The sequence below is a fragment of the Podarcis erhardii genome (genome assembly GCF_964252035.2).
Source record: "Podarcis erhardii genome assembly, chromosome: 3".
NCBI lineage: Eukaryota > Metazoa > Chordata > Lepidosauria > Squamata > Lacertidae > Podarcis > Podarcis erhardii.
In genome coordinates, this window is record NC_138507.1 from 85,707,460 (window position 1) to 85,732,667 (window position 25,208).

The window sequence follows — 25,208 nt, forward strand, 5'->3', positions numbered from 1 at the left end:
GCTGCTGCTGCTGCTGCGGGAGTGAAGCGCGCGTCTCTTTCTTTCTCGCGCGCCTGGAAGGGGGCTCCACTTTCCCGGTGGATCTGAATGCGGAGAGGGGGAGGCGGCGGCGGCAGGAGGAGGAGGAGGGCGCAGAGAGGAAGGGAGCGCGAGGGACTGGCTGCTGCCGCTTCTCCTCCTCCTCCTCCTCCTCGCCTACCGCGCGCAGAGCCGGGCAGACAAAGGGGGGCGCGAGAGGGAGCGCGAGGGAGCTCCGCAGCCTCAAGGTCACTCGCTCCCCTCCCTGGCACAGCAGAGGGAAAAGAGGCGCGCGCGGGAACGACGCTGCCCGCCTCCTCCTCCTACGCCGCCGAGCCCCCCATTCCCCGTGCTGCCCTCTCCTCCTCCTCCCCACACCCCGCGCCCCTCGCCTTGCCAGCCTTCTCGGCTTCCCGCCCCTTTCCCCACCCTGCCCGTTCCCGCTCGCTGCGTGCGCGCCCGGCGGGCTGCGTGAGGTTTGCCGGGAGCCCTTCAGGCGCGAAGCCACCACCAGCTCCTCAGCCCGCCGTGGAGGGTCCCCTCGCGGCGCTGCTCGGCTCTTTCCTCGCCTGCCCGCCCGCCCGCCAGCCCCCTCTCCTCAGCCGGGGTGCTCCGGGCTTTCGGGGGACACCATGCCGGGGGCGCCGACGGCTCCCGGGTCCCCGCCGCCGCCGCCCGGCCACCGCCAGCCCCGGCGCGACTGCGCGGGGGGCGCTCGTCGGCTCTCGGTGGCGGGATAATGTGCCGTCTTCGCCGCCGCGCCTGCTGGTCGCCCACCCGAGAGGCCCCGAGTCGCCGCCATGTCGCCCCCAGCCTCGGCGGCCGCGGCCAGCAGCAGCGAGAGAGGCAGCAGCGCCTCGGTGCCTCCGGAGGAGGCGGAGGGGGCCCGAGAGGAGGTGAGGACAGAGCCGAGCTACCTGCCCTCGCCGGGCGGCCCTTTGCAAAACACGTTGTAACCGTCTGCATGTGACCGGCTTTGCATGGCACGCTCATTGCATCGCGATGAGGCTCCCTCCGCTCCGGCACGGGGCTTGGCTTGCACCCCGGCTCTAAGCGGGCCAGGGCGCGTTGCATACACAGGTACGCAATCTTTCGCTCGCACCGTCGCCCTCCCTCTCCGCCGCCGCGCTCGGGGATCCCTGGGAGCAGAGCAGGATGGCCCCCGTCGCCTTCCTTGCAAAACCCTAACGCCTGGGAGCGGGTGGGGTGGGGGGATGTGGGGCGGGCGGGTGTCTGGGTCGTACTTCTCGCCTTGGCTCATTTGACTGTTTAGGATTAACTCATTTGGAACACTGTGCCCTTTCGGTCCTGGGCTGCCAGTTGCTAACAGTTCAGAATAAACACTTTGTATGTTCCCTCCAACCTTTAGGAATCTCTGGGAGCAGATTTATATATTGCTTCTTGACACACTTTGGCCGCTGAAAGGGTGCATTTGTGCCACCTTTTCATGCCAATGAGGGATTTGGGGTTTTTCATCCCCTAGTTGAATCTTGAACCAATCAGAGGATGGTAACTGATGGTCTAGATACTGTTAAAATAACCTGGGATGATTTGTGTGTGAGTCTGCAAAAGGCGAATTTATCTGCAAAAGGATAGCTGAAGTGTGTGAAGAAGGGACTAAACCTATCTGCAGTAGGCAACCCTTACTCGCTGTGAGGTGGTGATTGGTTTTCTTCTTGGTGAGAATTGCAGGACTGAGTTATCTAGGACTCTGGCTGCAAAGGGGTATAGAAGGAGGCATGGTTGCTCAGAATGTGGGATGTTGCATGTGGTATTTGGTCACTTCCTTGCACTGTTCATGTAGAAATGTTAGTGATCTCCCACCCCCAGTGAATGCCTATTGCAGTGGTCCAGTCCTCCCATATCTGTAAGCATGCTGGTGTGCTTTTAATATATATATATATATAAATATGCAACAGGTTAATGGAAATGCATAACAGAAACTGGGAACAGAGCCAGTTCAGGTGAAGCCAAGCGGATGCTGTAGAAATGGAGAGCTAGGAAGTAAGGGGTGTGGCTTTCCACATAAGTGTTTCAGGCAAATATTACACTGACTTTCTCATCACATCACCTGTTACTGGATCTTTTTTTTTTTTAATTGGAGATGGCAAGGATTGGACCTGGGACATTCTGCATACAAGGCATAGGTTCTACCACTGAACAGACGTTTCTCTCCCTAACTGTTCCTATGAACTTCGTGTTAAGATAGGTAGCAGGTACACCACAGTGTCAGAGGTAGTGGGTGTTTTCTATCATCCCTTGTACTATGGAGTCTATGCGTGGGAACAGCTGTCAATGGTGTATCTTGTCAGCATTCCTGCTTTCACTGTAACGAGGAGGAAAACCACACGTCTCCTTTGACCTCCTTTTCTTACATCTTTGCATGCATCACAGGTAGTTGGTGGCAGCGCTTCTATGTGTAGATGTAGCTAATTAGTGCTATGGTTTCTATCCCCACAGAGAAAAAAACTTAAGTATCAACAGCTCACCGACTTTCAGGATTTCTGAATCATTCGCATTATCACTTAGCAGTCTTAGTTATAATGCTCTAATTGCTTTGCCCTTCAAGACAGTTAAATGGATTATTTCCTCCACTTTTTTAATATAGGAAAGGTATCTTTACTGAGGGATGGTAGTTCTCATATGCTTTAAGGATCATTGGAACACCCCAGGATGATTAATCTATAATAATGATGATGATGAAAAGGTTTGATATAAGAATGCCAGGATTTTTGCCTGGGATGAAGTCCCCAGGAAAGATGTGTGTGTCTGAAGCAGTGCAGTGAATATTGTTTTCCTACTGTAGTAGGAAGTGTGTGTAAGACCATAGCAGTTCTATGGACAGAGCTAGTAGCTGATGTTCCTAGTGAATTGACGCTACCTAATATTTATAGTGAAGGTTTGATGTATTTGAGGAAATGTCTGTGACTGAGTTACTTTTTCTATCTAGTAGTAAACTTCCTGTGTTAATGTAGACCTGTCCTTCATCATTCCCCATCACTCTTTAAATGTGTATTATCAGTTGGTGTTGGACTTCACACAAGCAGTTCTCTTTCAGTGCACACACACACCTGTTTGCTATTTCATGCCTAGCACTGTCAGCCCCCTTCTCACCTAGCTCTGCCATTTGGATCCAGAATTGACCAGCATCTTCCCTCCAGTGCTGTTCCACTAGAGATTTTCTAGTAAGGCTTTTGACACATCTCCCAATTCTGACCAGGGTCAGTGGTGATGGGAGTCCCAACAACACCTGGAAGGCCCAATTCCCCCCCCCCCCAACTCTGGCATAGCAAGACATATGGGAGAGTTGGCGGTTTGTTAAAGAGAGCAGGAGACTTTTGCACAGCCAACTGTGGTAGAATTGGAGAAGTGAAGGTGACTGGCAAAGATGTAATGGCAGATAAGAGCAGAAAGATCAGGTGGGACAGAGTCATTGTGAGCTTTCTATGTAAGGCAAGGCAAATGTACTGGATGCCCAAGGGGGCAGGAAACAGAGTAAGGATTAGAACATGGGCAGGCAAACTAAGGCCCAGGGGCCGGATCCGGCTCAATCGCCTTCTAAATCTGGCCCGCGGACGGTCCAGGAATCAGCATGTTTTTACATGAGTAGAATGTGTCCTTTTATTTAAAATACATCTGGGTTATTTGTGGGGCATAGGAATTCGTTCTTTTCTTTTTTCTTTTTCAAAATATAGTCCGCCCCCACCCACAAGGTCTGAGGGACAGTGGACCAACCCTCTGCTGAAAAAGTTTGCTGACCCCTGAATTAGAAGGAATGTCACACAGATTGAACAGTGGGAGAGATGAGTGATTTTGACATTTTGGACAAAGATGAGAGGACGCAAGGTTTGAGTAGGGTAGAATTGGAGGAGTGAAGGGAAGGTGGCTCGTAAAAATATAATGGAAAATGAGGGTGGTTAAGGTCAGAGATGATCACTTGATAGTTAAACACTACTACTCAGCCTTGAGCCGTTCTACTCTTAACAGTGTGGTCAGAGTTAGGCATTACTTAGCCCATTGAAATCTATTTTGTTTTGCCTAGTTTGAGTTGTAAGTCTTTCGCCTCTCCTGAAAAGGAACTGCTTTCCCCCCAGCAAAATTATGACATCATTTTGTAATGTAGGCTAATGCTTACTCTGGGACTGAGGCAAGAACTTGACCTCCTTTGACCCGAGCAGTATATGACACTGTAGGTCTGCAAAAGACAAAGTCACTCAGTGTGACTGCCTTAGGAGAAAGAAAGGAAAAAGATTTCTGGCTGAATTGTATTTACTATTCAGTTTTCTATTTTCAGATAAATGCAGTGGCTGGTGAAAAGGCTTTGGATTGAAAGCCAGCCTGTGGTTACTGAATAGGGACGTGGTGCGCCAACTTTGCAGTTCTCTGTTAATGTGTTTTACAGTGCAGTCACACACATGACTACTCAGAAGTAAGTCCCATTGAGTTCAGTGAGACTTATTCCCAGGTATGTTTAATAGGATTGCAGTCTTTGATGGACTTTCTCAACATAGTCCAGCGTTTTATTTTATTTTGCTGTGCTGGGATGGAGTTGAATTCAGGTCATGCAAAGGAGAGAGAGGAGGGCTTCTCAAAGGCATTACTGTCAGTTTTCTTAAGAAAAAAGGAAAGAGCATGAACCTGCTCAGATGTAACACAAAACAAGGAAAGATGGCTTAGGTGCTGGCTGGAGTTCCATGGTCCTTGAGACGTGAACTTGAGGAAGGTGCTTAAAATACTGGCCTGGAGTGGTTAGGAGGAGATTGGGGCTTTACTATTGAAAACTGTGCGGGAGTTCTGCCATTCCATTTGAGAAACATGGAGGTACAGAACAGTCCTTTGCTGGCATTAAATAATCATGCAGATATTCAAATCTGCTTTGCAGGGCATAAATCCCATTAACTTCAACACAAGATGCAAGATGCGCAGTATTGCTACCTAAATGTTATGAATAGTGAAGAAAACTCCCCCAAGTTGAGAAGTCCTTCCAGTGTTGCCTCTGTACAAGACAGTTCTGAGATCGAATGTTCCTCAGCACTCTCATTTCCTTTGGGCTTTGCAGGGAAAGCTGCTTGACTCGGTGCTTTAGTAACTAGGGCTGGAGTCCCTCATGGTCAAAGCCTACAGGGAGGCACTGAAAAATAACACTAGGAAGTTGGAAAATAGGAAAATGAAGCCGAGAGGGAGCTGCTGTGATGTCCTAGGAGGCACCTTGCATTTTCAACATCACCTAGCAAGACACTGGTTTTCACGAACTTTTTAAATAGTCCTCAGTGGGATGTCTAAGCCATTGCATTGCCAGGCAAGATGTGATTCCAATGCATAGTTCACTTTTCCTTTTCACTGGCTAACAATGTGACACAGATACATAAGTGCTGATTCTGCACTTCAGTGCTCCTTTACTTAGGCTATTGAGGAGAAGCTTAGATTACTTCTCTCCCCCACACCCCAAAACTCATTCTGCTGTTCCTGATAACAACCAGGACCTGGAATGAGCTGTGGGTTTTCAAAACAGAAACATAGGAACTTCCTTTTACAGAGTTAGACCATTGGTCCATCTATTCCTGTATTGTCTAATCTATTGGTAGCAACTCTCTGGAGTCTCAGACAGGAGCCTTCCCCATCCTTATGTGTGGACAGAACCTGGAGCTTTTTGCCTGCAAAGTTCGTGCTCCAGCAACAGCCTTTCCCTTAAAAATCACATTAACATAAAATCCTTTTTGCACTGTTAATGCAAAATGTGCTTTGCTTGTCCTCACAATAACCATGTGAAGTAGACTACCATTATTCCCATTTTACAGATGGGGAACTGAGGTCAATGCCAAAGGCCACAAGGAAATTTACTTCTAATTTAAATCCAGTTCCAATTGCTACGTCCAACACAACAGTCATTGAGCTTTGCATGCTGCCCCTTGGTTGTACTTTTATTTTCTTCTGTACAAGGTGAGCCATGGATGGAACAAACAGTATCTGAATTAGAGACATACCTCATCCCCAGCAGAAGCACAGCAGGTCATGCTTTATTTTCCTCCTGCACTTAGAAGCACCACTTTGCAATGAAGTAGGCGTTACCTTTGGGGACCATTGATGTAATGCAATTTTCTTAGACAGAGCCTGGCTCTCACAACAGTTCCAGTGTTTACAAGCCTGCTGAAAGTGCAGAAATTTTCTAGAGGTGATTTAAGGAAAAGGTGAAGCTGTTGTGTGCCTAGTCTGACATTTCATTACTGAAGGGGAAGAACATGCCAGATTATGTCTTCCCCTTCACCAAATGAATTTGAAAATAGAAGGACTGTAGTTTAGTGAAAGGTCCCAAGGTTCAATTCCTAACAACTCCGGGCTCAGAAAGATTCTTGGCTAAAACCAATTAGTGTGAACCAGTGCCTCCCAACTGGTGGTTTGTGGAACCCAGGGGATCCATGGCTTGGCTTTTGAAAAACGGGGGGTCTGCTAATTGGGAACCACTGGTGTAGACAGTTCTCATCTCAGAGTGACCAGTGATCTGACTTGGTATAAGGCAGCCCTCTGTGTAAATCAGAACCCTAGAAAGCACCAGTTGGTGCCTCTGAATCCAGTGCTTTGTTGGGAAGGACAAGCCCCTCTTAAGATGTGAATGCTCTGCAATGTCTCCATCTAGGTGCAGGTTGTATATATATGTAAATAAGGCATATATCATGGGATGCGGGTGGCGCTGTGGGATAAACCATAGAGCCTAGGACTTGCCAATCAGAAGGTCAGCGGTTCAAATCCCCGCGATGGGGTGAGCTCCCGTTGCTTGGTCCCTGTTCCTGCCAACCTAGCAGTTCGAAAGCATGTCAAAGTGCAAGTAGATAAATAGGTACTGCTCCGGTGGGAAGGTAAACAGCATTTCTGTGTGCTGCTCTGGTTCGTCAGAAACAGCTTAGTCATGCTGGTCACATGACCCGGAAGCTGTATGCCGGCTCTCTCAGCCAATAAAGCGAGATGAGCACCGCAACCCCAGAGTCGGCCACGAATGGACCTAATGGTCAGGGGTCCCTTTACCTTTACCTTTTTAAGGCATACCATATTTTTCGCCCCATAGGACGCACCGCCCTATAGGACGCACCTAGGTTTTTGGGGGGGAATAAAGAAAAAAAAATATTTCCCCCCCAGGCACGGGGGAAGCCTGAGCTTCCCCCGACCCCAGCCCCCAGAACAGCCTGCTATCCGCAAGCCTAGGGAGCCGCGCTGGTCACCCCAGGCTTGCGGACAGCTGTGCGAAGCCCGGGCACGCTCTTCAGCACGCCCGAGGCTTCAGAATGCAGGCAGCTCTGCGCGACCTTCTGGAGGCCGGCGCAGCTTGGCGACGGGCTCCGGAGGGTCACGCAGAGCTGCGCGGAGCCCGGGAGGGCAGGCAGCTCTGCGCGACCCTCGGGAGGCCGGCGCGGCTTGGCGCCGGGGTCCGGAGGGTTGCGCAGAGCTTCCTGAAGCCTGTATTTGCCCCATAGGACGCAACCACATTTCCCCTTCATTTTTGGAGGGGGAAAAGTGTGTCCTATAGGGCGTAAAATACGGTATATCATAAAAATATCAGTCACTGATGTACCTCAAAAGGGAACACAGACCCTGGTAAGCACTCCTGATACCCCAGGAATCTTGCACTGCTCATGCAGATTGAGGTGGCATGTAGCAATATTATACTAACTACCCACAGCTCTCCAGCGTTTAAGAGTCTTTCCCAGCCCTGCCTAGCGATACTAGGGATTGAAACTGGGGTCTTCTGCATGCATATACTGTACCACTGAGCTATGGTCCCTCCTACTTACCTATTTCATGATTTGTTAATCTCTCTGCTGGAGGTTTTAACTTTACCATGCCTGTGCTTATTATGTCAGGAGTTGGTTGTTGCATTGATCTGTTTCTGTGCTAAGAAAATCAAGTGCAATTCTGAGCCAGGCAGACAAGGGTATCAGGGAATTTCTATTGTGGATCAGACCATTCTTTTTATTGTTACTTATTTATTACATTTATTTATATACCACCTTTATCTTCCAAGGATCTCAAGGTGGGGGTGCATGGTTCTCCTTCCCAGTTTATCCTCACAACAACCCTGTGAGGCAGGTTTAGCTAAGAGATGGTGACTGGCCCAAGGTCACCAGGTGGCTAAGTGGGGATTCAAACCCTGCTCTCTCTCAGGTTCTAGTCCAACATTCTAACCACTATGCCACACTGACTCTTGCAACAAGGGTCTGAAAAAATGTGAAGCTTCCAGTGAGAATGTACCAGCAGCTGCACTCTCCCAGTTGTGCTTCTCCTGAAATACAGATGGGAAACCCCAAACTGGAGAGTGGTCACTGCCCTCAGAAACACAGGAGCAGAGCAGTAGAATCAGGAAAGCCCAAGGAAGACAGTAGCACTTTTGCTTGGCATCCAGTTGTGATTGAGAGGAGTAGCCAAACCTAGCTGTGTTTACTGTTCTAAATCGGTAGGCGAGATTTGGTACTGTAGATGGCCTGAGCCAGCCAGGAATGCTCAGCACAGATCTGCTCATCCATTCGAACGAAGTGCTCTTTCGCCTTTTCCATCTGCTTCGTTCTCTCGGTGCTCTTTCTGGTGTGAAGAAAGTCCCCATCTGACACAGAGCCAACCACTTGCTTTCTGGGAGCGGGATGTTGCCCGGAGACATAATTAACTCAACCCAAGAGGCTGATCTTATTTTGTGTTGATATGGAGGGTTAATGATGGTCCCAACACCTGGCAATCCAGCTTGCTAAGAAGCACTAGATACTTTCCATTCTTAGCAAACAAAAAACCCCACAACTGAACAAAACTAGAAATTTGGAGACCCGGGGATGATATTATTATTATTATTATTATTATTATTATTATTATTATTATTATTATGTCTTCTGTCTTTCTGTTGGATAGAAGCACGGCTTAAAATAATATTCCCAACAGACAGCCAAACATCAGATCTCCAGAGAGAGGCTCTTTCCTTGAACTTGCAGAGCATGGAAACTCATTTCTCTGTGTCTCACTCATAGCTGTTATGTGTCCTTTCATTGTTATCTAGATTACATCACTCTAAGGTACTGGGGAAGAAGACCTGCTTTTGCTTCAAAAAGACTTAAAGAAGGTCCAGCTGTCAAGAGCAAACTGCCTAACAAAAGGAACTAATATGAAACATTTACACTCAAATCTTGCCCCACTAACCCTCTCAGGTGTAGCCCCCAGCCTTACAACAGTAGAACAGATGTTCTCAGCATTGATCGCATTCCTCCAGCCACCTTACAGAGGCCCTTCTTGCTTAAAAAAATAAATACCGGTATATTACCAAAGTACAAAATACATTGCAGTAAAAGAGATACCTCCCCACCCTCTGGTTTCACAATCATTTTTGGATTCACAGTACATATGGAAAAATTAAAAGAAAATGCTAGGCATTTCTGAGTCCAAGAGATGAAATGTACCATCATGTTGTGTGTTGTGATGTTCTCAGGTTTTTGTTATACTTCTGGGCAGATTTATAGTGCTTCAGGGAGGTCCAGCAGCTGCAGTTTCTCATAAGATGTCCCCATCCTTTACTCTTGCCTCTCAGACTTCCCACACTTTTCTCTGTGGTGAAGCCGCATCTCTTGGACATTCACTCTTTAGAGGTACAGTTGATGCCAACACTCCATTCTTTTCAGTGCCAGCTTAAAACTCATTTATTTGTTTGCTGTGGCTTTTGTTGGTTTCTGTTTAGGTAACTCTAGCCAGCCCTGTGTATGAATTTCCCGACCTTGTTCTGTGGGTGTAGAAATTGGTGTCTTAACTATTTTATTGGGATTGTTTGTGTATTTTCATGACATTATGCTTTTAGGGATGTACTCTGCCCTGAGACCATTAGATGAAGGTCAGTCTAAAAATGCTTTAATGAACAAAAATGTCAAATACCATGGTGTGGACCTAATTTCAAAAACCCCTTACAGGCAAGCCGTCCAGACCTCTGAGCTATTTGTCCCTTTCTCAGCAGCCAGCTGGGGGGGAGGGGAGATGGCGTGTGAGAAAGTGTATGAGAGAAACAGGGTGGTCCCACCCACTTCTGTGCCACTTACCTGCTGCCCCTTCCACATAGATTAGCCCCAGAGGAATGCAGACGTCCGCAGAAAAAAGGGTGGTCAGAGTCAGGGGTGTTCATTTGAATGACTCAGTGAATACTACAGTGAAAAATATATGGAGACATGCTTTTTGATGTCTGTCTCTCCCCTCCCACAGGAAATCAAGGGTATAAAAGCAGATTTATATTTTGTGTTTTGGAATGTTTCATCCTTTAATATAAATACGAACAGCTCCCTCTAGAGAAATCTGGCTAATAACCCTGAAGATGACAACCATGCCAATGAGAAGGCTGCTTCTTGCATCCTGTTAACATGGAAGATTTATACATCAGGGCTGGCTAGTCTAGAGTCACTCTCAGAAAATGTGAGATATACAAAAATAGAACAAGCAGCTTTGAAGCAGGAGAGAAACTGTGGTTTGTAAATGCATTGCCATTTCAGTCACCTGCAATTCTATAAGCAGCGCATGGATGGTGCTGAAAACAAATCAGTCTTATTTTATTTGTAACCGCATCTTTACTGTTTCACCCATCCAGGATTGAAGATGTGGTAGAAATGCAAGTGCAGGAATTTGACCTGTAGCATCAGGAATTATTTATACCACTGGAACATTGTGAGTTTAAAGGGCATGATTTGCACCCATCTAAGGTACAAAGGTTGGGAGCTCTTTTGAGGGGACAGTACTCACCAGTATAAAGTACCATCACCTCTTTTTGATGCCCATGGTGGCCATTTTGTGCTGTTGCCAAAGCACTTTTATCAAGATAGGAGTACCAGCATCTCATTTTTCTTCAAAAAAAAGTACTGGTGATATAATCCAAATGTTTTGGATTGCAACTCCCATCTTCTCTGACCATTGGCCATGCTGGCTGGGGCTCATGGGAACTGTAGTCCAAATTTTCTGGTGGGTAACGCATTTGTCTCTGGAGAGAGTCTTCAGTTCATCTCTTCAGATATCCCCAATACTAGAAAATAACACAGGGTTGTACTGGGCAGAAAAAAGGGCATGGATTTAAGCATTCTCAGCCTTCTTTCACTTTCCAGGAACAGTGTAAACAGAGTCCCAGAAGCATTTGATTACAGGTCTCTCATCTCCTAGTGCATAGGGCATGCACCTCCTGCATTTGTGCATAGAGATCATCCCTCTATACTTAGCAGGGGTTCCCAGTACCCTGAGTAAAGGGGAGCTTCCCTTCCTGTCTCTGTACAGGCAGCTAGGAACAGGAACATCAGGCACTGGAGAATGATGGAACATTGCAAGCAATTATCTTCTCTTAGTGTGAGATTCCAGTGCCTTTATTGTGTGCATGATCAAATGGATGAATGCATAAAGAAATGTTTTCAAAAGGAATCCTAGACTGGAGGTATGTGTCAGCCCAAAGAGCTTGGCTATGTTGATTTTGCCTCTGTTGTAGGTGATACAGAAATATGTGTGCTTAATACTCACCTGACTGCCTTCCTCTCATAGAAGGGCAAGGAGCCATAACTAGGTCCGTCAGGTGAACATAATGGATCCCATCGCCATTAATTATTGTTACTGACTCTTGAGTAGATTTCACTGGACAAGGAGGTAGCTGGCTGGCCTGCAGTTGCAGCAAGGAGTGGCAATGGATTGCAAGCAGCATTCCCATTTTTCAAGAAAGACTTCAAATGATGGGAAATGTATGAAGGGAGAGAGGGAGAAGAATGGGGCAATCTTTCCCATCCTGTGTTGTAGTATGAGTTAAATAATGGAACAGTCATCCAGCTGCTCCATTCAGATTCAAAGAGAATCGTAGCTTCCAGACCAGGTTGACATGCCCCAAGGCCACATTTCATGAGCACTTTTGAGGGGAATGTGCAGTGACAGCCCAAGGATGGCAAGAAGTGTGTACAGGTTTCTTATTACAACAACTGGAGGACATATTATATGGGTCCTAGGAAATGATGACACATGAGGCAGACCTCCTTCTCTTGCCTGCCAAATGAGAGGAGTAGCCTTTAAGTGAGATTTCATGCCTCTGGGGATGCCCATCTGTGACTTCTTCTCTAGCTGGTTAGTTGCCAATGCTAATCAAGGCGCCGGTGCAGCTCTGTGGCAATTCTTCTTTCCCTTCACTGTATAGTAATTTCTCTTTCTGTTCTCTTTTCCCTGCCCTGGAGAAGCAACGACCTGTGAAGCAGTCGCTCAGCAAGTCGCTCTGTAGGGAGTCACACTGGAAGTGCCTGGTGCTCTCCCTCCTCATGTACGGCTGCATGGGAGCCATGACCTGGTGCCATGTGACGAAGGTGACCCGGCTGACCTTTGACAGCGCCTACAAGGGAAAGTCCATGATGTACCATGACAGCCCCTGCTCCAATGGCTACGTCTACATCCCCTTGGCCTTCCTGGTGATGCTCTACGTGGTCTACCTGGTGGAATGCTGGCACTGCTACACCCACAATGAGCTCCAGTACAAGGTGGACGTGGAGAGCGTTCACGAGCGCGTCCAGAGGATGCAGCAGGCCACCCCCTGCATCTGGTGGAAAGCCATCAGCTACCACTACGTCAGGAGGACTCGTCAAGTCACTCGCTACCGCAACGGAGATGCGTATACCACCACCCAAGTGTACCACGAAAGGGTCAACACCCACGTGGCAGAAGCAGAGTTTGACTACTCCAATTGCGGGGTGAAGGACATCTCAAAGGACCTGATTGATCTGGAGAACTTCCCGGCCACCCGGCTCCGCTTCACCAAGTGCTTCAGCTTTGCCAACGTGGAATCTGAGAACTCCTATCTGACCCAGAGGGCCCGATTCTTCACAGAGAACGAGGGACTGGATGACTATATGGAGGCAAGGGAAGGCATGCATCTTAAGAATGTGGACTTCAAAGAGTACATGGTGGCCTTCTCAGACCCAGACAACCTACCTTGGTACGTCTCCCACTATGTCTTCTGGGTTGCTGCTCTCTTGACTTTGTCTTGGCCCTTGCGGGTCTTGAATGAGTTCCGCACTTCCTACGTCCACTACCATGTAGAGAAACTCTTTGGGTTTGATTATGTGGCAGTAACACCGGCTGAAGAGCGCCCTTTCTGCCGAAGGATGCCCCGTGTCAACACAGTGGACAGCACTGAGCTGGAGTGGCATATCCGGTCCAACCAGCAGCTGGTGCCCAGCTACTCTGAGGCTGTCCTCATGGACTTGGTGGGACTGTCTAGCTGCACTACCTACTCCTCCTGCCGCTATGGGAGCTACAGACAGAACTGTGAGCAGTGCCACAGGACTATAAGCAGTTCTTCCATCTTCTCCCGCAGCGCCCTCAGCATCTGCAACGGCAGCCCCAGAATCCCCTTCAGCAGCAGCCGCTTCTCACTGAGCCGCCTCTATGGCTCACGGCGCAGCTGCCTTTGGCAGAGCCGGAGTGGGAGCCTGAACGAGCAGAGCTGCCCAACTGAACAGACCCGCCTGTCCAGCCAAGTCACTGTGGAGGAGGAAGACCCTCCTCCTTACCAGGACGCCCTCTACTTCCCCATCCTCATCGTGCACCGAAACGAGGGCTGCCTCAACCATGACCACCGCCATCTCCATCGGAATGGGTCCTGCGTGGAGACCTCACTGTGAGGGCATGAAAAGTACCTACAGGAGAAGTGCCATGTGCCCAGATGTGGGGAGGTGTGTTTTTTTTTGGGGGGAGCAGATAAAAAGAGAGGTCCCAACACATCCCATGTGAATCAGAGAGAATGGCTCCCTCTTATCATCCCACAAAGGACTCAACAGCTCCTGAGCTCCGTTCTGGCTCTGTAATGGCTTTGATGTGAGGTGGGCAGCTAACACCACCATCAAAACTACTGCACAGAACTAAACACTGACAGCCACATGCAAAAAACAAAAAATCTGAAGGGGGAAGGGCAGTAACAGCCCAAGTATTGGGTGTGTGTGTCTTTCTTCCTAGCCTCCAGCTAACCAGGCCACCTTGACAATATCTGTCTAGCAGGAGCAGTCCCTGCCCCATAATTATGATTATTATTGTAGGGAGGGGACGTCATCCAATCTTTGTAGAGTCACACACTTTGGCAGTTGAATTCATGGCAGTGTAGCATGTTTCCTTCAGAAGCAAGGCAATTAACTGCACTGGTTTCCCAGGCACAAGGCGATGAGAAATAACTGAGAAGCAACTACAAGCCAGGCCGCCTTCCTTTTTCTAAACCATGCTCCGACTGTTACGCTGTTCTCAGCTGCTGGGGACACGAGATCTTAGGATGTCTCCTTGGAATGCCTTGATGTTTCACGTCTGAGAATCAGCATCCCATAGGTAAAGCTCAAAGCATTCAAAGTACTTACTTCATTGTGGTAGCAGAAGGCAGAAACGGATAGGGAATTTGCAAAGGAAACCCCACGCTTTTAATAGAATGCAGTCTTCTTTCCGAACCCAGAAGAAGGGCCAGTACACAAAGGAAAGCAGTTGAATTTGCTAGGGATCTGCTGGTGTTGGGAGAGATGCCGTGGGGAGGTGAGGATGAACTGGGAAGCTGGGAGCTCTGAAGTGAATGAAAATGTGTTGTAATGAACGCAGGCAGGGAGGAAGTCTGGTATCAAGGGAGGTTCTGAGAGGTTCAGCTGCAGTTTATCTATTCATACAGGAAAAGGTTGGTATGCAAGGCTGAGGGGTGGTGTGCTTGTGCAAGGCTGAATTTTACTTAAAGTCAAGCTTGTCTGCTTGATGGTGTTCTCTGGAATGTGAAAGGAGGCAGTTATACAGAGCATAAAAGAGAAATTGTGTTAGAGAAAGCGTGTATATGTGACAGTGAGAGAGATTCCTGAAACCTGCTTTCTTTCTGGTGGAAGAATGAGGCAATAGCAAGAGAAGTAACTTGTTATAATTCATATCCCTTAAGACAGGTGGCTCCAAGGCGTTTTGAGCTCCTTTGTAATGGGAAGACACTTTCATTACTGAGTGTCCCACCCCCCCTAATTAATGGACAGTATAAGGAACCACTAAATAGTTTTCTGAGGTTCCTGGAACCATCCAAACCCTTGACAATACAAACAACACAATCCTATGCACAGTACCTGGGACTAAGCCTCATTACATTCAATGGGACTTCCTTCTGGGTAGACACATACAGGATTGCAGTGTTAGTCAAAGAACAGAAACATGCAAATGGATCCTTTTGCATTCAAGTGAGATTAAGTCCTGTCTATAGTAGGGCATTAGCAGGCAGATCAATTCCTTCTTCACTGGAGGAGAACAACTGTTCCTTTCATTTTCTACTCTGACATTATTTAGCATAAGAAAGATAGGCACTGATCTCAGAACTCTATCATGCTGAACTTGCTTTTAAAAATAGAGTTTTGCTCACATTCTGGCTTATTTGCATATTGTGTTACACTACTTCATCTAGCAAATAATGCCTCTGCACTTTTGAGTAATTTTGGTATAATATTGAAACACGTCACCCCAATTTCCACAAGCGGTGCAAGATTCCAGGGGTACCAGGCATGCTTATCAGGGTCTGTGTTTCCTTTTGGACAAGGAGGCGCAGCGGAGACTGTAGTGCCCTTATAATATAGGATTAATTTGCACAAAACTTGAGTTTTCCGGAACTGTTATTCAAGCTGGATATTCTGTAAAATAGGAAAGGGGAAGTGTGAGAGAAAACTGGCTGTTTTGAACACAGTTGCTTGCAGGGAAATATACCTGTGTATCAAGGCTGGCGTCAGATGCAGGTCAGCACGAAGAAGCAGAGACAGTTGTCAGTGAAGTTAACTGTTTATTCAAGGAAATGGCATACAATTCAGCAACACTTCCCTGTAGGTCTTGCCCCCATAGGACAGATGCCAGGACTGAAGGTCCCTGCATTCTACCCTTTCTAAGACTCCTCCTCTCCCGTATGTTTCCCAAGCAGTCTCAAACTGTGCCTACTTACCTCTGGCCTCTGTTCTTGGAGACCAGCAGGGAGGGGAGCTAGTCACAGCAGGTGAGGGATTCTTCAGCAGCCTCTTGCCCCCTCTCCTCTGTTTCAGCCTCGGAGTCTGAACTGCTCTGTCATTGGCTCTTCCTGCTCACTAAACCTTGTTGCCCCTTCGGCATCCAGCCCCTCCTTCCAATCGTCTCCTTCTGACCTCTCCAGCACCAATCCCCAGGCTCTGAGCCAGCCTCCTTTGGAACTTCCCTTGGGGGTTCCTTGGCGGGTGCCTCCCACTACGCCTCATTGTCCAGCCAATCCTTGACACTGTGATGGCGTTTAGGTTCAGGATGCTAAAATACATGAATGTGGGATTTGAGGCTCAGCATGAAGATAACCTGTATCGAAGTCTGCTGTTTGCATAAAGCAGCAGTTGTTATGTCTCTTGTGTGACCGTAGACATTATTTTTGAAGAGTGTAGCATCTGGAATTGCCGGCCTCGCATTCATTCCACTTTAGAGTATTGTCTGATCTCCAGGTTATTTACGCCTGAGATGACAATTTATTTGGCAACAGGTTTGATGGCCTGATCTGCTCTTATAGTGACAGCCTGTTCCCTCATATGTAACCTGAGTTCTCTCAGCTGCATCTTAATCTCATTATTTCTCATTCATTGACCAAATAGCACAATTGACCCTGCTCCTCTGTTCGGTTTCTGGGTCTGGCAGTGCACAACTTTTCCTTGTCTTTCTAGACTTTCCCCCCCACCATACTGTGTTGGACCATCCTGATCTAGAGGGTTACCAGCACTGGGAAGCTATTTAGGGGTCAGCAAACTTTTTCAGCAGGAGCCCGGTTCACTGTCCCTCAGACCTTTTGCTGGGCCGGACTATATTTTTTGGGGAAAAATGAACGAATTTCTATGCCCCACAAATAACCCAGAAGTTCATTTTAAATAAAAGCACACATTCTACTCATGTAAAAACACCAGGCAGGCCCCACAAATAACCCAGAGATGCATTTTAAATAAAAGGACACATTCTACTCATGTAAAAACAGACTGATTCGCGGACCGTCCACAGGCTGGATTTAGAAGGCGATTGGGTTGGATCCGGCCCCTGGGCCTTAGTTTGCCTACCCATAAGTTACAGGCTCAGAGATGTGAGGATTGGCCTGAGGGATGTCTCTTTTTTTGGAACTCTGGTGCACCGATTCAGTGCTTGTTAAGCCATATGGTACCCATACCCAGCTTACGTTTGCCTAATAGCCCATACAGAGGAATCCTGAAGTAATCTGCCCCAGGAAAGGATGCATAAGATCTTGCTTAACATTATACGGGCATTACTTCCTGTTTATTTATTTGGCACTTCAGTGCCAAACCGGGAGCACAGGACGATCTGCTGCGAGCGGCTTTTCTTGCATACAGTTGCAACATGGCTCAAAGTAACCTATGGTGCAACTAGACAACAAAGTACTGGGAGAACCCATCACACATATCTTCCCTTACTGTCGGGTGGTGCTCTCCAGATGTGGTTGGACTACAAATCCCATCAGCCCAATTCTGCATGACCAGCAGTGAGGGATGATGGAAGTTGTAGTCCAGCAACATCTAGTGGACATTTTGTTGACTGCCTCTCAGTGTAGTTGTCATGAGCATCACCCACCAATCTGGGGGAAAAGGGACATTCAGAAGTTTGAATGTAGTCTTAGTTTTGTTGTTTAAAGAGGTGTGTGTGCATGCACGTGTAAGAGAGAAGTATATTCTTTTAATTATTTGTTTTTCCTGTGCTGACTGCCTTGAATAATTTGATGTTAGGGCACTGAATTATCTATTGAAATTGGACAACTTGTGAGATAATAACCTCCACTGTTGCCACAAAAATGTGGCTTTTTCACAATGATGCAACTTTTTCAGTGTTCTTCACCTGATATCTTCGCAGCACCTGCTACTGCGCTGCTTCATGTTGTAGATCTAGGAAAAGCTTGCAGGACTGTCCTGAGTTCATGTTACCATGCCTAGTCCTAAAGGCTGATGCAGAATGCATATTTGCTCATTTTTCACATGTTGAAAGTGATCTTTCATTGCAAGAAAGAAATGTGCTGCTAACATGGTTTTGTGACACACAAAAAAGCCCCTGTGAAACCAGGCCAGTTTTGTAATAATTTATTACAAAGGCACATACTATAGTATAAAAAGTGCAGAATAGTCTCTCCTTGCAATTAGAAGTGCCATTCAGCAAGCTTTCAGTTGGTTACCATGTGTTTCCTGATGGTCTGTATCCTCTCCTGTAGCCTGATCCTATGCATGCTTACTCAGAAGTAAGTACCACTGTGTTCAGTGGTGCCTACTCACAAGTAAGTGGACTTAGGGTTGCACCATTATTTATTTGTTTATTTCATAAAATTTATATACTGCTTGATTGTAGGGGGGCGGGGAAACTTCCCAAGTGGTTTACAGAAAAGAATAGTTGCAAAAAGCAATAATATACGTTGTAGATGCAATAATCTAATTCTGTTTCTGTTTCTGTTTCTGTTTCTAATTCTCATTCTGTTCTGTTTTTCCTTCTCCCACAATGGAGCCTGTGACCACACTATATGAAGAAAGGAGGTGTGCTGTGCCCATGAATTTAATCTTCCCAGTGCCATCAGAAAGAATACAGTTCTGAAGGTTTGAGGCATCTCTGAGAGATAGGTCTTCCTAGCCAAGATGTGGCTTTGCCACAATCCAAGATCTGAAAGAAGTCACTGTTTCTCATAGCTTTCTCTTCTGTTCCTCTGCTCACATTGCCTGTGGAGTTGCATCATTAAGGAGTCCCGCGGGGGGGGGGGGGGAGCTGCAATCAGTAACAGTTTCTTCTGACTAAATAACATTTAGCCACCTATATAACACTTCCAGGAACTGCTGAGGATCTGTGATCCCATGTTGCTTTTCGGTGGGTGCCACTTTTATCAAGCACATTTCTGTTGTAAGCACAACTTTCACATTTTTGCTTTGCCTGAAAAGGTTTTTTTTTTTTAATGTCCACCCTAAGCATACGAGTAGAAATGCTCTTTCTGAATCAAATCTTTTTGAATCAAATCACACATTCTTGGGACTCTGGTAATTTTGTGGATCACCCACTGTGATTTTATTTTTGTATACTGGTTTGTAAAATGAAGGGGAGGGGGGAGGGAACCTACACGTACACTTGGAAAGTCATTTTTCATCAGTGCAAGATGTTTCTACCACAGTCATAGCTGTTCACTTAAAGGGGGTGTGTGTGTGGAGAATATAGGTAGAATGTGTCCAGATGATTTAGTATCCATATCACTTACTCGATTCAAAGAATCCCTAGCGGCACTGTCAGCTGATGGCTAATGAGGCCTGATGTTGGATGGCATCCCATTAATCAATCAAGGTAAAAAATGCTTATTTATTTATTTTAAAAAGCTGGCCTAGACGCACAAATGAGTCTCCAGAGGCAAGAGAAGCATATTCATAGGACCAGGTGATAAAAGGTGCATTCTGTCCCCTTTCAAAATAATACGAGATGATTTAGTGTTTTGCTTTTCTCTCTTGCTAAGCAACAATATTTCCCTGGTGCTGTGGGGGGGGGGGGAATGCACAATGAGGTGCATGTGAATTATATAAAAGCTTTTCCACATCAGCCTTTCATGGTTCCACAACCAAAAGAATTAGGCAGATTGAAAAAGCTGCAACAAAACCCTCATAAAATATTTTAAGTTTAATGGAAAACGGCATTTGGAATGTTTTGTCCAGCTCCACTGAATTTGCAAGGTGTCAACAAAGCATAGCAATTTAAATTTGTTGTCTTGGAGGCATTTCATATGGATGTTGCAATGCAAAGTAGACATGCATGGCTGACATTTATTTTAGGAATTTGCAGAGGATAGAATGTCCTCAGACACACTGGATTAAAAAAACAAAACAAAACATCTTCTGCCTTGGTGCGAGTTCTGAGCCACCTATTTCTTTTACATCATCTATTCGTTCCTGTGAAGGGAAATGCTGCCTGTTGTTTTTGCTAAAGGTGCTGTGAGATCATTACGGTTTGCACAAACAGAGGACGTTCTGCTGTTTTACATTCGCCACAAACTGGGGCAGTGCCATAACCGTGAAGATAAAATATGTGTTATACGTTAGAGATCTGTAATGCTCTGGAGTCTAAAATGGTAGAATAGTGTTTAACCTTCGCCAGAATCCAATACCAAAGCTTCCTTGGCCGGATAAAATAACATGCTCACTTATAGAAATTCAGTTTCTGGGTCATCATTCTAGAACAGCAACACAAATCATCAACCTGGTAGTAGAGGTCCAAACTAAAGAACTAGCTGCTACTCTGGTTTATTTGTTCTGATAATAGAACTTGGGTTTGTTTGTGGATTTGATGCAGGCTGCGCACAGTTCTGATCATAACTACTCTTTCTGATTTAACTTGCCATCTCTATTGATTTCGTGTCTTACATCTCCATCAATTTTGTGTGTGTGTGTGTGTGTGTGTCACATTTATATCCTGGTCTTTCTTCAAAGAGCCCAAGGTAGCAAAAATCAGCACACCCAATTTTGTTCTCACAACAACCCTGTGAGGAGAGGGGGTTCCCACAGCCAAATGCAAAAATCTTTCTCTCTCCAAGGAATAACTCCTTTTCTTCCACTTCACCTTAATGGCATTTCATTCATTTTCTAATTCATTTAAATGCCGAAACAGCTTCTCCTCACTTAAACTTGTTGCCATGGAAATGACTGGCAGGTCTTTGCTGTCTGTAGGTGAACAGACAAACATAACAGGACACTTGTCTTCCTCGCCTCCCTATGACTGCTATCCTGTGTTACCTCCCTCCCTAGCAGGCAAGGCATACAGAAAGGTGGGTCAATGCACACATATTTCAGCAGCAAAAATGTGTCACACACAAGCACACACACACACACAGAGAGAGAGAGAGAGGTTGAAAGAAGCACCAGGACAGAATTAGAGGCCTCCCTTTATAATAAACAGCATAGAGCAGCTGAGAGGAATAATAATTATGTGCAGAGCTTCTTAATGAAACCTCTCAGGCAAACTAACAGGTAGGGTTGGATTAAAGCTAGCTTAATGCGCCTGGACTGGTGCTCATACAATATTTTATCCCTTGGTCACTGTATCTTAAACTACCTGTTGTCACTTGGAATATACCAGCTGTTAAATAATATGGGGACAAGGAAATGAGCCTAACGTAGAACTAGTATACAATTGGGAAATGGCCATAAAAACGTAATGCATCCAGAAACCCATTTAGTATCACTAACCTTGGACCTCCCAAATCAATGTCATTGCACTTAGAGGAAAAGCTAAGAGACAGAGCCATTGCATGGGAAATGGCTCCTCTGTCATATGCATTCAGTTCAGAAAAGCGGATGCCGAGTTTGCAATTTTATATGGAAACTACGTGAATTTCAGACCACCTGAGTCATATGAAGACTTGCATTTTCTGCCCTATCTTCAGAGTTCAAAAGTCTGAAAAGGCTAACAAAGAACTTTGTTAAGCCACACCTTGGAGAGGAAGGATGGCAAGTTGATAGCTCACCCTACCTTTGTTGCTTTGCTATACATCACAGGTGGGCAATCACCTGAAGCCCCTAAACCTTATTTTCTGTTGCTTCCAGTACTTCTTGAGGCTGCCCTATTCTGATTTGGAGTATCTTTCTCCCTCTTTTTGTGTAGTTGCAGAACAATTGGAAGGAGTCATATCTGATAAAAATTGAAGTTGGGCAGTTTTTGTTTCACTTTTTCATGGCTTGAGGAAAAGAATCCACCCTGGCTGCCTGAGAAATCGATTTCTGCCATGTGTGTGCAGTACACTAAAATCAGAAAGGAATTACTCTTGTCCTCCAGAACAGTAGCTGTTGGGTGTTCTGGGTTAAAAATATATAAATCCTCCACATACTTATTTAAGAATAACCCCGTCAGCCCCAAAGGAACACAGAGAATTTAGTCTGACGTAGCTGTGATGAAAATTGAAGCAGAAAAGTCTTTATTCTGGATTGGTTAATTCAGGACTTTTTTGTCTCTGGCTCCATCCAGTACTAGCATGTCACTCCAACAGATTACCTCCAAGGAGATGCCGTCTCCAACAATAACAAGAAGATGACCCATCCCTGTTGTACACCATAAAATCAGTCTTGGCCAACTGGTGCCCTCCAGATGTTTTGAACTACAACTCCCACCAACTCCAGCCAGCACTGCATGCTAGCTGTGACAAGTGGGAGTTGTAATCCAAAATATCAGGAGAGCACCTGGTTGGCAAAGTCTGCCATGAACCATACATAGAGAAAAGCTAAGTATTAGGAAGAAAAGGAAGAATACCCATTCTAGTTAGCAGCTGACAATTAACTCTGATTTGTAACGATCACCTGGCTTGTTGGCCTATGTTTTCAGCATTTCTTGAGACTCGCAACATCTCTTGGGATCAGAAAAGCTTCCCCAAGCCTGGGGGGGGGGGTATGCATGTGTCAGCAATTTTGTTTTTCTCTGTTTGTTATAGAGCAGCCATTTATAGATAATGCTGAATAAGCTGGGAACAACTCGTAGGGCAGCAGCTTACAGATGTTACAATACTGGCCTGTGACACCCCATCAGTGTTGAGCTAGAGATTCACCAGAGCATAAAGCTTAAGAATGTTTTGGGGGTGTTTTAAGGTTTATCTGTTTCAGTTGGCTCTCAGGAGTTAGTACAAAGATGAGAGCCTTTAGCAGTATTTACTGAATGTCATTGAATTATATTGTGGGTTTTTTTAATTCTCTTTTAAAATTCTGTATGCTTTTAAATTGGTACTCAACCTGAGCCTTCAAGGCTATAAGTCTAAAGTATTCACAGCAGCACTGTAAAGTAGTTTTTTATTATTCCCATTTTTCAGATACAGAAGCTCGGGCAGATATTTATTTCATTTATGTCTGCTAATGACTCTGTAGCTGAATAGCCGGAGAAGTCTCAAGACCACCCTCCAGTCACAGGACAAGTTTGTTGGAGGGAATTTAGGGAATTCTTTTGGTTAGTTATGTTTAAGCACCCATATGGAGCACTAACCCATTCAGCTATGTGACCTTATCTAGCTCAGATCATCACCAGGACAATTCAACAAGCACTGCTTTTATTTGACATTTGTTGCATGTTTTAGAGCAGGCATCCCCAAACTCAGCCCTCCAGATGTTTTGGGACTACAATTCCCATCATCCCTGACCACTGGTCCTGTTAGCTAGGGATGATGGGAGTTGTAGTCCCAAAAACATCTGGAGGACCGGGTTTGGGGGTGCCCGTTTTAGAGTCACAATTAAGAGTCAATTTTACTTTATCTTCTCTGCACTCTGTGGAGGCAGGCTGCTTTGCAGACATCATATGCATTCATTCTCAGATTAAAAACAACCCCAAAGAAACTGATCTCCAATAGATTGCAAGAAGCTGTGCTTACCATGACTGACTGATTTGGGATCTTGGGCCTTTTCCTGAGTGACTAAAAAGATCTCTTAATTCAAGTGTGCAATTTAAGTAATAAATTATTTTGTAACTTCAACAAGCCAGCCTGCCTCAGGTCAAGAACTAGGTGGTCAGTGGCGAATATCTGATGTTCTAGGTATGTCTCAGGGGGATATTTTATAGTTGCTGCCATGGGCATATTTCTCATGCTGCTGCAACTCCCTGTGGTTTAAACCACTGGAGCAATCCACTCATGGATTAGGAAGGGGGGAAACACAAGCTTGTAAAGACTATGGGGTGGTGTTGTTGACACCTCTAACACAGCTGCTGCTGCTGCTGCTGCTGCCACCCAAGATAACCTCACACAAGTATCCTTTCTGATCTATTACGGCCAAAACATCAAGCAGCTAAAGCCCCTTTGGCCGAGGGGCACTGCAGGCAGCAGAGCCATGGATGGTGGACGTTTGTATCCATTGCCCACAATGAGCAACAGTGGAGATAAATCCAGTTCTGACAAAACTTTTCTGTGAGCACTGAGAACAGTTTTTACTTTTCAATATGTCCGTACGATCTAGTTCTGTTTGTCTCTCTCTATGTAAAACGGTATATCACAATGTTGCCTTTTTGTTGGAAATATCAAAAGTACAAAGATTGTAAACCAAATCGGTGTAATAAAAGTTCCAGATGATTCACGATGTCTGATGTGTGCTTGGCTGACTTTCTTCATAGAGTTTGTAGAGACCCATCAAAAGAGAAGCCACTGTCTTCTGAAAGCCCACCTACCACATTCTGGTTACATATACTTAATCCTCTGCAGGGTTGATCTTGGGGGAGTCGATTGTGGACTGCATTGTGCAGCATGGATTAGCTAATACTGGTGACATCACACCCACCCTCTCCCTCCCCAGAACAGTTTAATTTTAAATGTAAGCAGTTTTTTTAAACAAGGCAAGGTTGAATACTTGGGAGAATTTTAGAAAAGGAAGGCATCGAACACATTCCAGTGACATCACTGAAAAGGCCCACCTATGTGCCAGCAAAAACCCACTAATAATTAGGTCATGACAAGATTAATTAGGCTGTATTTGTTGGTTGATCTTAATGTGCTCACCAGCAATGGTGGGGAAGTTGGTCTTTCAGGTAACCTGGCCCAGAGTTTAGGGTTTTATATGTAAATAATGATCTTAAAACTTCTTAATGTTAAGCCATGTTTTGGATTAGTGTTGAACTATCACTTATTCACATGCAATTCTTCATATATAGAACAATTAAAAATTGACACCATTGTCATTATGACTGGGCTTCTGGGTTAGTTAACAGGGCAAGGAGATTTCAAAGGCAACTTTTGCAAGCTTAGCATTACCTAGTAAGTGTGTTTAGAAAGTCACACAGGCCAACGGAACATACACAGGATTGTGCTTAACGTCTTGAATTTTAGCTATCCAAACAGCATTTCTGAGTTTATGAACAGCAACTGTATTATGTAAAGCAACCCTAAAGAAGTGAGGAAAGACAAGATGTGTAGCAAGGAAAACCATTCTGATGGCAATTGTTACTTGTTACTAGGGAAATACTGAGACATAGCAAGAACCTCAGATTATATAAGCAATAAAGCACCTAGTGGAATTTTAAGTGACTTCACTGCTGTGTGCTAACCTGGGGCAATAGCTAGAGAAAGCCTTTCTGATCCTGTCTTCAGAGAGAAGCTTGAAAAAGCAGGAGACTTTGGAGGTCAGATCAGGGATGTACCCTTTGATGCTAAAAATGAGAGTCTTTCCATTGCACATGACTGTGACTTTGGAGGGTGTTGCCTG

The 25,208-nt window shown here is 45.8% G+C and overlaps 1 protein-coding gene across 3 annotated transcripts; it reads left to right on the forward strand.

The window, feature by feature from the left end:
* Positions 1-543: 543 nt before the first annotated feature.
* TMEM151B (transmembrane protein 151B) lies at positions 544-24,089 on the forward strand. Of its 3 annotated transcripts, none has more exons than XR_014155040.1 (3): positions 544-914; positions 12,222-14,349; positions 18,523-24,089. XR_014155040.1 is itself a non-coding variant. In XM_081856104.1 (2 exons), the coding sequence occupies exons 1-2, from the start codon at positions 819-821 to the stop codon at positions 13,656-13,658; spliced, it is 1,533 nt and encodes a 510-aa protein (XP_081712230.1). In that variant the 5' UTR covers positions 544-818; the 3' UTR covers positions 13,659-16,841. The 3 variants fall into 3 exon arrangements, 1 of the variants encoding a protein (XP_081712230.1); XR_014155041.1 differs by lacking the exon at positions 544-914 and adding an exon at positions 924-1,098; XM_081856104.1 differs by lacking the exon at positions 18,523-24,089 and having other exon boundaries at positions 12,222-16,841.
* The last annotated feature ends 1,119 nt before the right edge of the window (positions 24,090-25,208 follow it).

What these genes read in the sequence shown, in the direction of transcription:
- TMEM151B (XM_081856104.1), top strand. Translation starts at nt 819, where the DNA reads ATGTCGCCCCCAGCCTCGGCGGCCGCGGCCAGCAGCAGCGAGAGAGGC. An exon ending in CGGAGGGGGCCCGAGAGGAG is followed by an intron (nt 915 to 12,221) that starts GTGAGGACAGAG and finishes GCCCTGGAGAAG; the next exon opens with CAACGACCTGTGAAGCAGTC.